The sequence below is a fragment of the Bacillus rossius genome (genome assembly GCF_032445375.1).
Source record: "Bacillus rossius redtenbacheri isolate Brsri chromosome 4 unlocalized genomic scaffold, Brsri_v3 Brsri_v3_scf4_1, whole genome shotgun sequence".
NCBI lineage: Eukaryota > Metazoa > Arthropoda > Insecta > Phasmatodea > Bacillidae > Bacillus > Bacillus rossius.
In genome coordinates this window covers 18543630-18557115 of record NW_026962010.1, presented here as the reverse complement: position 1 = coordinate 18557115, position 13486 = coordinate 18543630, and the positions used below count along the sequence as shown (strand labels likewise).

Here is a 13486-nt window from a genome sequence, read left to right as displayed (position 1 = left end):
AAATACACAAGGAAATTATAGAATACTAGCGGACCCAACCGACGTTGTTCTGTTCAAACGTTTTAAATTCGAAACTTAACATGAAATTTCCCTGAATCTAATCGCAGCACCATCTGCCGGGTCGAACTGAAATAAAAATAAAATATTTTTGAATATTCGATAACGCGATCACAAAGGTTCCTACCGGATCCAATGTAAAACATCCAAAGTTCAACAACATTAATTTAATTAATTAATTATAAAACATTATTTATCGGATTGAATTGTGAATCTAAATCATTCTTGAATCCACCTGAACACACACTTTAAAGCGGACCCGACAGATGTTTTCCTGTTCAAACGTTGTAAATCTAAAAATTATATATTTTTTAAAATAAACTATAAATTAAAAAATTAAAACTCAATTTTAAATATACTTTAAACTATAAATGTTATAATGCTATAATTTATTTTACAAACTTATATTTTTATTTTCAAAGAGGCGTTCAATACCTCATAAGTTGCATAGAATAAAATGAGAACTGACAATTTAAAATTGTAGGTTATGTTTATTGTTATTGAATGAATGTGTATACAAAATTAAAGGTAATGAAAAATCGTGTAAAATACTCACTTCAATACTGCACCTTACCTACATATTTTGCACAATGTATATTTTTTATTACACTTTAAAACGTAGAATAAAATGAGAACTGACAATTTAAATTTGTAGGTTAAGTTGATTGGTACCTATTGATTGCACGTGTATACATTAAAATTAAAATTCACGAAAAATCATGTCAAATACTCACAAATTTGCACAATGCATATTTTTAATAATACTTTAATAATAATATGCTCAATAAGCAATTCTATTTAATGTAAATAATCACACTAAGCTACGACGCAAGTAACAGATATGCGAAAATTCCAAAAAAAAAAAAAAATAGAATCCATCCAAAGATTAACAACATATAAATAAATACACAAAACACACTCCTGATGATGGCCACTGAAACTTTGGTGCATATGCTTACTAAGAATAGTGACCCTTAACTATCCAAAGATCAACAACAATTTATAAATAAAAAATTAATTAAATAAACATTTTCCAGTGGACTGAATTGTGAATCTAAACCATTCTCGAATCCACTGGAACACACATAAAAAATTTCATCAAAATGGGTCCAGCTGTTTAGGAGGAGTTCAGTCACATACACACGGTAAGAAGAAAAATATATTTATAAAGATATATTACAAAACTCAATAAAACACAGAAGGATCAGGAACAGGGGTATGCCATTGACTAAGGCCCTTATAATCTTTTTTCAGTCATATGGAATTAAATAGGGAAAGGGGATGGCACAATCAAAGAGAAAGCGGTACTGTGTTAATTTTTGGATTGGAAGATTAGGCAGAAGTAGCTAGGAGTTTATCCGGGCTTGAGTGTCTTTGAACGAGTGATGGATGGGAATAGGAACATTTCATCCTTTAAGAAAAATATTCATTTGTGCTGCACAGCGTTGCTAAGATGTTACTCGCAAAGGCAAAGATAAATAAAATTTCATTGAGGACAGTTTTTTAATCGAAAACCCGTATACTGTCACTCTTATATACTTGTATATTCAGTACATCAGTAAATTCTCATTTGATAGTTAATGCTCTTGCTAAATACAATTTTTATATGGCTATACTCACCCTGTGTTTGCTAAAACCTTTATCCAATTTCGAAACCTTCTTTAGGGTTCTGCGTTTCGCATCAGACAAATAAGTCTGATATATATCAGCAGAAACAATGTCTTCTTTTGTGCCATTGGGTCCATAATGTAGTCCTGCAAGTGGTTACAACAGTAGGATTTAACTCACTGACTGGTGTTTGCTGAATTAAATGTAAGCATTTTATTACATTATATTGGGGAATCAAACAATATAAAAATAACTTTAGACATTGATTTTAAAAATATTTTACTTATCCATTGACTAAAATATGTACAATTGAAATAATCACACATCATGTTATATCATTATGTTTAAAAGTTAAAATTCAGGTCCACAATATGTAAACCTGCTAAATGGATATGAACCTAAAGCGATAGTAAAATATTGATATTGGGTTTCAACTAAATTTAACTGGTAACTTATTGAAGACAAAGCTGTGCAAGGAACGACAAATAAAGAAAACTGATCAAACAAGAATTACTTGCTTTTAAAGTACAGGCCGGTAAAGATGATCAATGTGATGTCAGTTTAAGTTTATCTGTGACATGGCCACTCCAACTTCTTTGTCCCGCGTGTTTTTTTTTTAAACTAAAAAAAAAGTGAGCCAGTCTTTCAAGTACTCGTCAGTGATGTGTAAAACCTAACCTCGGTAACCAGCAATGTTGCAATTACACTTATAATACGAAACTCGGTCACGATATTGAACCTAGATTTCTTTAAAATAATGCCGAGCGTGATAAATATTCACATATTGCGTTTTCAAATACATTTCTGGGCGCGAATCACACGTAGTTCCTACATGCGCCGCTAGAATTCTCTGCTGGAGAAGCTACGTCGATTATGGAATCATTCGACCAGCAGACCGAAATTTTAAATCATTTAATAAAATGGTTCCGGTAAAAGCGAAAAAGACTTGAAAAAAAAAAACCAAACTCCAGTTTTGGACCTGATTGTCGACACAGAATATGATTAAATTACTGCCTATTTTTTTTTTGAAAATTCATTGAACAGATAAAACCATAAAGTTTCCATTTGTGTATTTTGGTTCGCGCTACAAACGTTGGTTGCAGATGACGTGCTGGGTGCCGAGAGCTAAGATGTTACACATGAAGAGGAGCCAGCAGGTGGAGGCAGGCAGGCTTGGTGACGCAGTGACGCACCTGTGTGGTCCAAGTGGCGGGCCAGCAGCCTGGCCAGAGCGAACCCCAGCTCCGCCGCGCGGTACTGCGGCAAGATGGCGCCCACAGTCTCCGTCGGCAGCGCGGCGTACGACACCACTGCCGCGCACAGAGCAAGGATCATTAACACTGGTAGCTCTGTCTTTCAACTGACGCTCCAATTTTCTTTGGAAATCCGGCAACTGTGCGGTGTTGGCAACCCGGATTTTTGAAGTGAAACCTTCTTTGGGCACGATGAGAGTGAAATTTAAAGGCAGATTGCAAAGTTTTAATTGCAGAGTTTCTGTGAAACGTTGTTTGTGAAACGTTTCTGGCACCAAAGAGATATAAAGAGAGCACTATATGCTAATTCCTATTTGGCCTCGTTTATGTTCTCCTCTTTGTGCAATGATTCGTCCCAAGCCAAAAAAAAAAAAAAAAAAACCCTAGAGATATATATGATCAAAAGAAAAAGATTGTGCGCATGCGCTCGTTCCAGAAAATATATATAGGTATCCTATACAGTCAGCTGAGTGCTTTGATTTTTATAATTGCTACCAGTGCGCTCGAGTTCCTCCTTGTTCAAGTAGCATTGAAGAGAGCGCTGTTGAGACAGTCCCTGCATTTCCCACATAAATAGCGCTACCTGTTATGAATTCCACATTTCGTCCAGATATTTGGCGTGTTTCAATATCAGAATTATTTGAAGAAACATTAACAAGCACAGTTTTTTTTTATGGTGCGAGCACTGGTTCCTGCATAGTGCCAGTGTCCGCCATTTCGGATTGTGATGTCCCAGCGGCTATATTGGATGACACTGCCTTTGACTTTTGAGCTTGACCTTCACTCAGGCATACATTTTGGATCCATCATTTTGTTTATCAGCCATTTTGTTATTCGATATTTTTAATTCTACAACTTTTAGCCATCTATCATCCATTTCCTAGCGTTGCACTTTTCTTTATGGCAGTTATCTTGAAAATTTATTAGCATCTGATTTTAATGGGAAATGTTTATATAAAAATAATTAATAACATTTTAATAAAATCTTTCCACCATCTTAAGATCGAATGCCCCACTTCCTAACTTTACATTTTTATTTACGGTTGCCATCCTAAAAAATATGTATTTTTATGCCAGAAAATTAAAAAAAATATATTAAAATTTATAAAATATGTAATTAATAAAATTTTAATAAAAACTTTCAGTCATCTTGTACTCTAATAAAGTTTCATTTTTAATTACATCTGCCATCTTAAAAAACTGTTATCATTATGCAATTTTAATTTTAAAAATTTTAAATATATGAAAAATTAATTAATAAAACTTTAACTAAAATTTACCACCAGCTTGCATTCTCGAAACGTTGCACTTTTTGTTACGGTCACCATCTTAAAAATTCTATAATTAATATTCGATTTTAATAAACATTTTTTTTAAATTATTAAAAAAATTATTTCAATAAATTTTAATAATAAAGTACTTGCGTCTTGAAGTCTTTAGTTCGGAATCGGTTATAGCAATTTAATAATCTTCCCCCGTGGTAGCAGCTGGTAGACTGAACACCACCACTTTTTTTTTCCTATGTATATATGAACTTAAAAACCCCTTACCAATTTTTTTTTTCTCTCAGACATCCCCTACCCACTTGCCCATATTTTATACTATAAATACTGGCTCGCTAGCCTGGGACCCTTTCATTTTGCTACAGTTCCTCGCCCTGAAAAAAAAAATTGGTAAGGGGTGTTTAGGTTCATATATGCATTGGAAAAAAGTGGTGGGGGTCAGTCTACCAGCTGCCACCATGGGGGATTTATTAAATTTCCGTCACCGATTTTGAACCGAAGACTCCATGACGCAAATACTTTTTTTTATTAAAATTTAATGAAAGGAATTTTTAATAATTTCAAAATTTTTTCCATTAAAATTGGATATCTATTATGTAATTTTAAAGTGGGCGACCGTAACAAAAAGGCTGACGTTTCTATAATCCAAGATGGTGGAAAGTTTTACTTGAAATTTTATTAATTTATTTTTTTATAAATTTAAAATGTTTTCGTTAAATCGTATAATAATTACAGATTTTCAAGATGGCAGATGTAATTAAAAATGCAACGTTATTAGAGTCCAAGATGTCTAAACGTTTTTATTAAAAATTAATTAATTAATTTTTTTATTTTTCTTATTTTTTTAGCATAAAAAATACATATTTTCAAGATGGTGACCGTAACGAAAGGTGAAACGTTAGCAAGTGGGGCATACGATCCAAAATTTGCGGAAAGTTATTATCAAAATTAATTATTAATTAAATTTTTATATATTTTATATTTTTTCCCATTAAAATAGGATAATAATTACAGTTTTTCAAGATAGTGTCCGTAACGAAAAGTGAAACGTTAGGAGTACTTGATAGATGGCTGAAAGGTTTAACATTCAAAATGTCGGAAAACCAAATGGTGGAATACAAAATGGAGGATCCAAAATGGCAGCCAGGTCAGGTAAAGTTCAAAGGTCAAGGTCATCCAAGATGTCCGCCATGACGTCAGAATACAAGATGGCGGACACCGGCATAAGGCACCTCAACCAGGAAACATATTCGGAGTCCTTAATATACTACTACTAATACCTAATTGTTAATTAATCATTATTGAATATCAAATAATTATTGATATCCTGAGCATTTATTTGAAGTGAGTAATAATTTGGTTAGTTGATGTTTATTTAGAAAATGTATTTTATTTTTACTTTTATTCTCTCTCTCTCTCTGTGCGGTAATTGGTTACAGGTTTTTAAACTAATTATAGGTATCAAATGTATCGTCTAATTTACTTTAATGGAAATCAAAATGCCATAAACTTAAAAATTTGTTGATAATCGCCTTTTAAAAAACTTGTAATCGAAGTTTAACGTACATTTCCCTATATCAACTAAACAAAGTATCTCCAGAGTGACGTCACAAATTGTTAGACAGACACCGAGACAGATGTGCAAAAGTATACCATTATTGTTTAACGATAATGAGTTCTGCAGGCAATGTTTTGGCCCTCCCAGGAACTGGCGGAGTTCATCTATCTACATGAGAATAATATTCCGTAAAACTTTACATTTCTTCGGTGCATACACACTAGAAAAATTGTGTTTACATGAACCTGAGAAAAAAACATAACTTGGTAATTATTGAAGCTAACACATTACACGCTGGTTTTAAACAACAACAAGCATAACTAATTACAATACAATTACCTCGATTGTATTTAAAATTAAGTGCCATCTATCGGCAATGGAATAAACTTCCCGAGTCCATTGAACATGGTATACGCGCTAGCAAAAATTCTGTAGGAAAAAGAAATTGTTAATACTACTAAGAACTACTTTTTTCGTGATTGTACAAAAGTCACAATTTACCAAAAATAATTTTGTAACTTAACGAACAATTGTAAATTACAAAAACCTTTGTGTAACATTTACAAATATTTTAACTATGTATTCCGTGTCTCCAGAATTTCCCTTACATTTGTACGACTATCATCGCTATTCGTCCAGCTAACCGGCATATAGAAGTGACTTCTTAAAGGAGGGATATGAACCCTATTCATCCATGAACACCTACTACTTTAAAATTTCTCACTGACACAAAACTAGAGATTACTGGATTATGGGTTCTTGCTGCATCGAATAAAAAAGGGTTCACCGATGTCACTATCTTCAGGGAAGCAAACAGTCTTCTACCATGTAGGAAAGTGAGTAGAGGTAGACTGCTGCCTTTTAAGATGGTGACTGCAATGTTGACCGAAATGTATGAGAACCTTTTTATCTTCGTCACGGCTAGAGCTCATAACCCAAGCAACTTCAAAAAATGGCTTCAAAATATGACATACCAATTGTGTGATGGTTGTAGAGTAGTAATTCCTGTGTCTGCATTGGGCTGGCAAAGTATGTCCACCTGAAATAAAACAAAATATAGTAATTTTTAGATGAATACCAGATCATTATTTATTTAAATCCACGCAAAAGGGTTATCAGTGTAGATACTCACATCTGTTCCTCTGCTGAGGCATTCTTGTTGAATAACGTGTACAGCAGATGCCTTTTCCTCTTTCTGAGGTTCATTGTGTTAGTGAGGTAATTGTTGCTGATTTCATACTGTCACAAAAAAAAAACACATAATCAGATAAAGAGGCTGTCTAGAAGCTTAAGGAAGCTGTCTAGAATAACAATGGCTAGCCCTTTTATCACATCGGATGAAACGAATAATCTCCACAGTTTTAGGCACACATGAACAATTCAAAGCACATGAAGCTTAAGTTACCAAGACTTCAGGAACTAACTTGGCATGATATTACAGCCTTGCTAATTACGTAATTTCTAGTCAAAGAAGTCAAGTTGAGTGGTTATTTTAAAATGCCTGTAACTCCTATATCGCAGTGGGCTACAACATTATTTGGTCATACTATTGGTGCCTATAAATTAAAACCAGTTTTTAATAGAACCACTGAACATAACCTCGCATCACATCCGTGACCCCTAGCAACTACGACAAACGAGAACTCTTTACTTGGAAGGGTAGTTTCCACTTTTCGAGAGAGCATGGGCCATGTAGTCCAGGCCTCGTATGGAGTAGGGGAGTTAGTCATGAGTCAGACCACACGGTGCTCGGATGGACAGTCAAAGCACCGTGAGTATTCTCTCCTTTTCTCAGAGCACAGGGAAAAGAGTGTGCAGGGCATTGTGGCTTATGAACGTGAGTGTGTACTTCAGCTAGTACAGGTATGCTATAAGTGGTATTTAAACTAAAATCCAGGGAGTGTTGATTTTAAGTAAACAGAGAGAGGGAGAGAGAAATCCGAGGAGAAAAAAAAAACTGAACTTGCTCGAACGCGATTTCGGAATGAACTGGTGTGAACTAGGTTCACCCACGCGCGTTTGTCAAAGATGGCGGGAGGGGACAGCGAACCACAGAGCAGACAAGCAAACAAGGGTTGCATGGAAGGCAGCCTCGCGTTTGTCTGACGATATCACTCCAAGAAATGCTTTCTATTGTTCCTCCAGAGTTAGGTATATTTGCTTCCAGGCATGACTGGTGAATAATCACTTCTACTTTTCTGGCTACAAGTGGAAGTTTCACCTTACTGTTACTAGGGTATGATGTTCTTTGGCGAGATAATCTCCTGAATGTATATAATGATGATAGTAAATTTACAGGACTTACATGTTTCAGGTGTTACTGACAGTACTGACACCGTGGCCAAGGTGGTCCAGCGGTCAGAATACTGCCTCACATGAAAGACGACCCGGGTTCGATTCCCGGCGAGGTAAGCTCCGTGGTGGTTGGGCATGTGAGAAACGTGGCGGATGTTGCCGTGAGCCAGAGGGGCTACCCCGCTTAGTATTTCGTCCTATAATAGTGACCACGGTATCGACGGAGGCTGGGTTCCAGATCACCTGTCAGGGGGCGCGTGTTCGAGTACAACAGCCCCACGATGCCCACGCTTACAACCAATAGGTCGAAACACGAGTGGTTTGGAACCACCCACAACCTTGAAGTGTCCATGGTCTTAAACCTCTGTGCATGACCGAGCGACGTAAAACTATGTACATTTTTTTTGTAACATCTGAGCTCTCGGTTTAACAGCATTTGGTAAGAGTAATTTCGTGAATGGAAGGGAGACCATTTGTGGCGGATGGAGCGAACCAAAGTTCAAAAAGCCGAAAGGAAACATTATACCTAGAATTAGGTTTTTATTGAATTTTAATAAAAAAATTGTTGTCGAAAACAAGGTTGAAAAACCGGGATTTAGTATTTTTTTCCCAACTATTTTTCGCTTTCATCTGAGCCGTTTCAATATGTGTAGTTAAAAAAATTTTAGTCTGCAAATAATGGAATGATTTTATAGTCGACGTAGTTTCCTCGGAAGCGAATTCTAGCGGCAGGTGCGGAAACTACGTGTGATTCACTTCAATAAATGCAGTTGAATACTCGATTTGCGTGTGCTTATTTCACTTGCAATTATTTTAAAAGAATTCCGAGGTTGGTATTCTGAATGTAGATATTCTGAACACGAGGAGACACGTCGCCGAGGTCGAAGGCAGATGTGGTATATGTGGTAGATGTGGTACATGTGGTAGATGTGGCGTGATATGGTAGATGTGGTAGATGTGGCATATGTGGTATATGTAGTAGATGTGGTAGATGTGGTAGATGTGGCAGATGTGGTAGATGTGGTATATGTGGCAGATGTGGCAGATGTGGTATATGTGGCAGATGCGGCAGATGTGGTATATGTGGCAGATGTGGCAGATGTGGTATATGTGGCAGATGTGGCAGATGTGGTATATGTGGCAGATGTGGTAGATGTGGTAGATGTGGCAGATGTAGCAGATGTGGTATATGTGGTATATGTGGTATATGTGGTAGATATGGTATATGTGGTAGATGTGGCAGATGTGGTAGATGTGGCAGATGTGGTATATGTGGCAGATGTGGCAGATGTGGCAGATGTGGTAGATGTGGTAGATGTGGTAGATGCGGTATATGTGGTAGATGTGGTAGATATGGCAGATGTGGTAGATGTGGCAGATGTGGTAGATGTGGCAGATGTGGTATATGTGGCAGATGTGGCAGATGTGGTAGATGTGGTAGATGTGGTAGATGTGGTAGATGTGGTAGATGTGGCAGATGTGGTATATGTGGCAGATGTGGTAGATGCGGTATATGTGGTAGATGTGGTATATGTGGTAGATATGGTATATGTGGTATATGTGGTAGATGTGGTATATGTGGTAGTTGTGGTAGATGTGGTATATGTGGTAGATGTGGTAGATGTGGTAGATGTGGTATATGTGGTAGATGTGGTATATGTGGCAGTTGTGGTAGATGTGGTAGATGTGGTAGATGTGGTAGATGTGGCAGTTGTGGTAGATGTGGTATATGTGGTAGATATGGTATATGTGGTATATGTGGTAGATGTGGTATATGTGGCATATGTGGTATATGTAGTAGATGTGGTAGATGTGGTAGATGTGGCAGATGTGGTAGATGTGGTAGATGTGGTATATGTGGCAGTTGTGGTAGATGTGGTAGATGTGGTAGATGTGGTAGATGTGGCAGATGTGGTATATGTGGCAGATGTGGTAGATGCGGTATATGTGGTAGATGTGGTAAATGTGGTAGATATGGTATATGTGGTATATGTGGTAGATGTGGTATATGTGGCAGTTGTGGTAGATGTGGTAGATGTGGTAGATGTGGTAGATGTGGTATATGTGGTAGATGTGGTATATGTGGCAGTTGTGGTAGATATGTAGTAGATGTGGTAGATGTGGCAGTTGTGGTAGATGTGGTATATGTGGTAGATATGGTATATGTGGTATATGTGGTAGATGTGGTATATGTGGCATATGTGGTATATGTAGTAGATGTGGTAGATGTGGTAGATGTGGCAGATGTGGTAGATGTGGTATATGTGGCAGATGTGGCAGATGTGGTAGATGTGGTATATGTGGTAGATGTGGTATATGTGGTAGATATGGTATATGTGGTATATGTGGTAGATGTGGTATATGTGGCAGTTGTGGTAGATGTGGTAGATGTGGTAGATGTGGTAGATGTGGTAGATGTGGCAGATGTGGTATATGTGGCAGATGTGGTATATGTGGTAGATGCGGTATATGTGGTAGATGTGGTATATGTGGTAGATATGGTATATGTGGTATATGTGGTATATGTGGTAGATATGGTATATGTGGTATATGTGGTAGATGTGGTATATGTGGCAGTTGTGGTAGATGTGGTATATGTGGTAGATGTGGTAGATGTGGCAGTTGTGGTAGATGTGGTAGATGTGGTAGATGTGGTAGATGTGGCAGTTGTGGTAGATGTGGTAGATGTGGTAGATATGGTATATGTGGTATATGTGGTAGATGTGGTATATGTGGCAGTTGTGGTAGATGTGGTAGATGTGGTAGATGTGGTAGATGTGGCAGATGTGGTATATGTGGTATATGTGGCAGATGTGGTAGATGCGGTATATGTGGTAGATGTGGTATATGTGGTAGATATGGTATATGTGGTATATGTGGTAGATGTGGTATATGTGGCAGTTGTGGTAGATGTGGTATATGTGGTAGATGTGGTAGATGTGGTAGATGTGGTATATGTGGTAGATGTGGTATATGTGGCAGTTGTGGTAGATGTGGTATATGTGGTATATGTGGTAGATGTGGTATATGTGGCAGTTGTGGTAGATATGTAGTAGATGTGGTAGATGTGGCAGTTGTGGTAGATGTGGTATATGTGGTAGATATGGTATATGTGGTATATGTGGTAGATGTGGTATATGTGGCATATGTGGTATATGTAGTAGATGTGGTAGATGTGGTAGATGTGGCAGATGTGGTAGATGTGGTATATGTGGCAGATGTGGCAGATGTGGTAGATGTGGTATATGTGGTAGATGTGGTATATGTGGTAGATATGGTATATGTGGTATATGTGGTAGATGTGGTATATGTGGCAGTTGTGGTAGATGTGGTAGATGTGGTAGATGTGGTAGATGTGGTAGATGTGGCAGATGTGGTATATGTGGCAGATGTGGTATATGTGGTAGATGCGGTATATGTGGTAGATGTGGTATATGTGGTAGATATGGTATATGTGGTATATGTGGTATATGTGGTAGATATGGTATATGTGGTATATGTGGTAGATGTGGTATATGTGGCAGTTGTGGTAGATGTGGTATATGTGGTAGATGTGGTAGATGTGGCAGTTGTGGTAGATGTGGTAGATGTGGTAGATGTGGTAGATGTGGTAGATGTGGTAGATGTGGCAGTTGTGGTAGATGTGGTAGATGTGGTAGATATGGTATATGTGGTATATGTGGTAGATGTGGTATATGTGGCAGTTGTGGTAGATGTGGTAGATGTGGTAGATGTGGTAGATGTGGTAGATGTGGCAGATGTGGTATATGTGGTATATGTGGCAGATGTGGTAGATGCGGTATATGTGGTAGATGTGGTATATGTGGTAGATATGGTATATGTGGTAGATGTGGTATATGTGGCAGTTGTGGTAGATGTGGTATATGTGGTAGATGTGGTAGATGTGGTAGATGTGGTATATGTGGTAGATGTGGTATATGTGGCAGTTGTGGTAGATGTGGTAGATGTGGTAGATGTGGTTGATGTGGTAGATGTGGCAGTTGTGGTATATGTGGTAGATATGGTATATGTGGTATATGTGGTATATGTGGCATATGTGGTATATGTAGTAGATGTGGTAGATGTGGTAGATGTGGCAGATGTGGTAGATGTGGTATATGTGGCAGATGTGGCAGATGTGGTAGATGTGGTATATGTGGTAGATGTGGTATATGTGGTAGATATGGTATATGTGGTATATGTGGTAGATGTGGTATATGTGGCAGTTGTGGTAGATGTGGTAGATGTGGTAGATGTGGTAGATGTGGTAGATGTGGCAGATGTGGTATATGTGGCAGATGTGGTATATGTGGTAGATGCGGTATATGTGGTAGATGTGGTATATGTGGTAGATATGGTAGATGTGGTATATGTGGTAGATGTGGTATATGTGGTATATGTGGTATATGTGGTAGATGTGGTAGATGTGGCAGATGTGACACGTACGCCCTGCATCCTGCGCCGCAGGAGGTCCTGGCGCAGCACGTCCCTGCCCCCCGAGGCGTCCAGGCGGAGTGACCCCAGCTCGCCCGGGAGGGAGCGCCCGTCCAGCCGCCCCAGGACCCCCAGGGCCCGCCTGGCCTGGTCGAGTGCCCGCCGCACGCGCGCCGCCGTGTCCTCCGGGAAGGACCGCAGGTACAAGGAGGCGGCCACGTCGGGCAGCAGGTCCCTGGCGGCCGCCAGGCAGTGGTCGCCCCGGTCTCCCGTGTCTCCCGTGTCTCCCGGGTCTCCCGCCACCTCCTGGGCGAGCAGCAGCAGCAGGGAGTCCTGCAGCGCTCTGCCGCGCAGCAAACCACGCTCCACTTTACTCTAGAACATCTACAACCATTCATACATCTGGTTGAACCTAAACTAATTAGTAGAGACATGCCAAATTCGCGGATTCATTTCGCGATAGGCTAGCATCAAAACAACTATACCTTCGTATACCGCTTCTGCGATTGGCCCACATTTTATCCGGGGGAACTGTGAGCCAGTGGGAAACACTAAACCAAGAAAGTTCCGAATTACGGAGAGCCTATTTGAGACGTCTCACGCGTCAGTAGCCAATGAACAGGTGTCATTTCCGCGAGTATTTAAAGGACTGTGGAGTCTATCCTAGAGGTCAATGAATCCGCGAATTTTGCAGGTCTCTACTAATTAGTATATTTTACAAATGTTTAATATGTGCACCTATAGTTATACGTAGGGACCGGAAAAATTCGTGGGTTCTATGACCTGCAGGATGAACTCCATAGTTCTGCGTACACTCGGTCAAATGCCACCCACTCATTGGCTGCTGTGTTTTGAGACGTCCCAACGTAGCAGCCTGTGATTCGATACAGCTTTGGCCGGGTGTTTCTAATTGGCCCAGAGTCATCCAGGTGAGTTGTGAGCCAATAGCAGAGGCAGCACTGAGGTATAAATATTTGTATTTTAGCCTATCGCGAAAT

At 38.7% G+C, this 13486-nt stretch overlaps 1 protein-coding gene across 1 annotated transcript in view; it reads right to left on the bottom strand.

The window, feature by feature from the left end:
- The window catches only part of LOC134541508 (membrane metallo-endopeptidase-like 1), an 88919-nt gene that overhangs the window by 42149 nt on the left and 33284 nt on the right, over window positions 1-13486 (bottom strand). Inside the window, exons 10-14 of the mRNA XM_063385008.1 lie at window positions 12501-12831; window positions 6892-6998; window positions 6734-6798; window positions 2859-2975; window positions 1678-1811 (exon numbers count right to left, since the gene is read on the bottom strand). Of these exons, the coding sequence (XP_063241078.1) occupies window positions 1678-1811; window positions 2859-2975; window positions 6734-6798; window positions 6892-6998; window positions 12501-12831 (754 nt within the window). The remainder of the gene's footprint in view (window positions 1-1677; window positions 1812-2858; window positions 2976-6733; window positions 6799-6891; window positions 6999-12500; window positions 12832-13486) is intronic.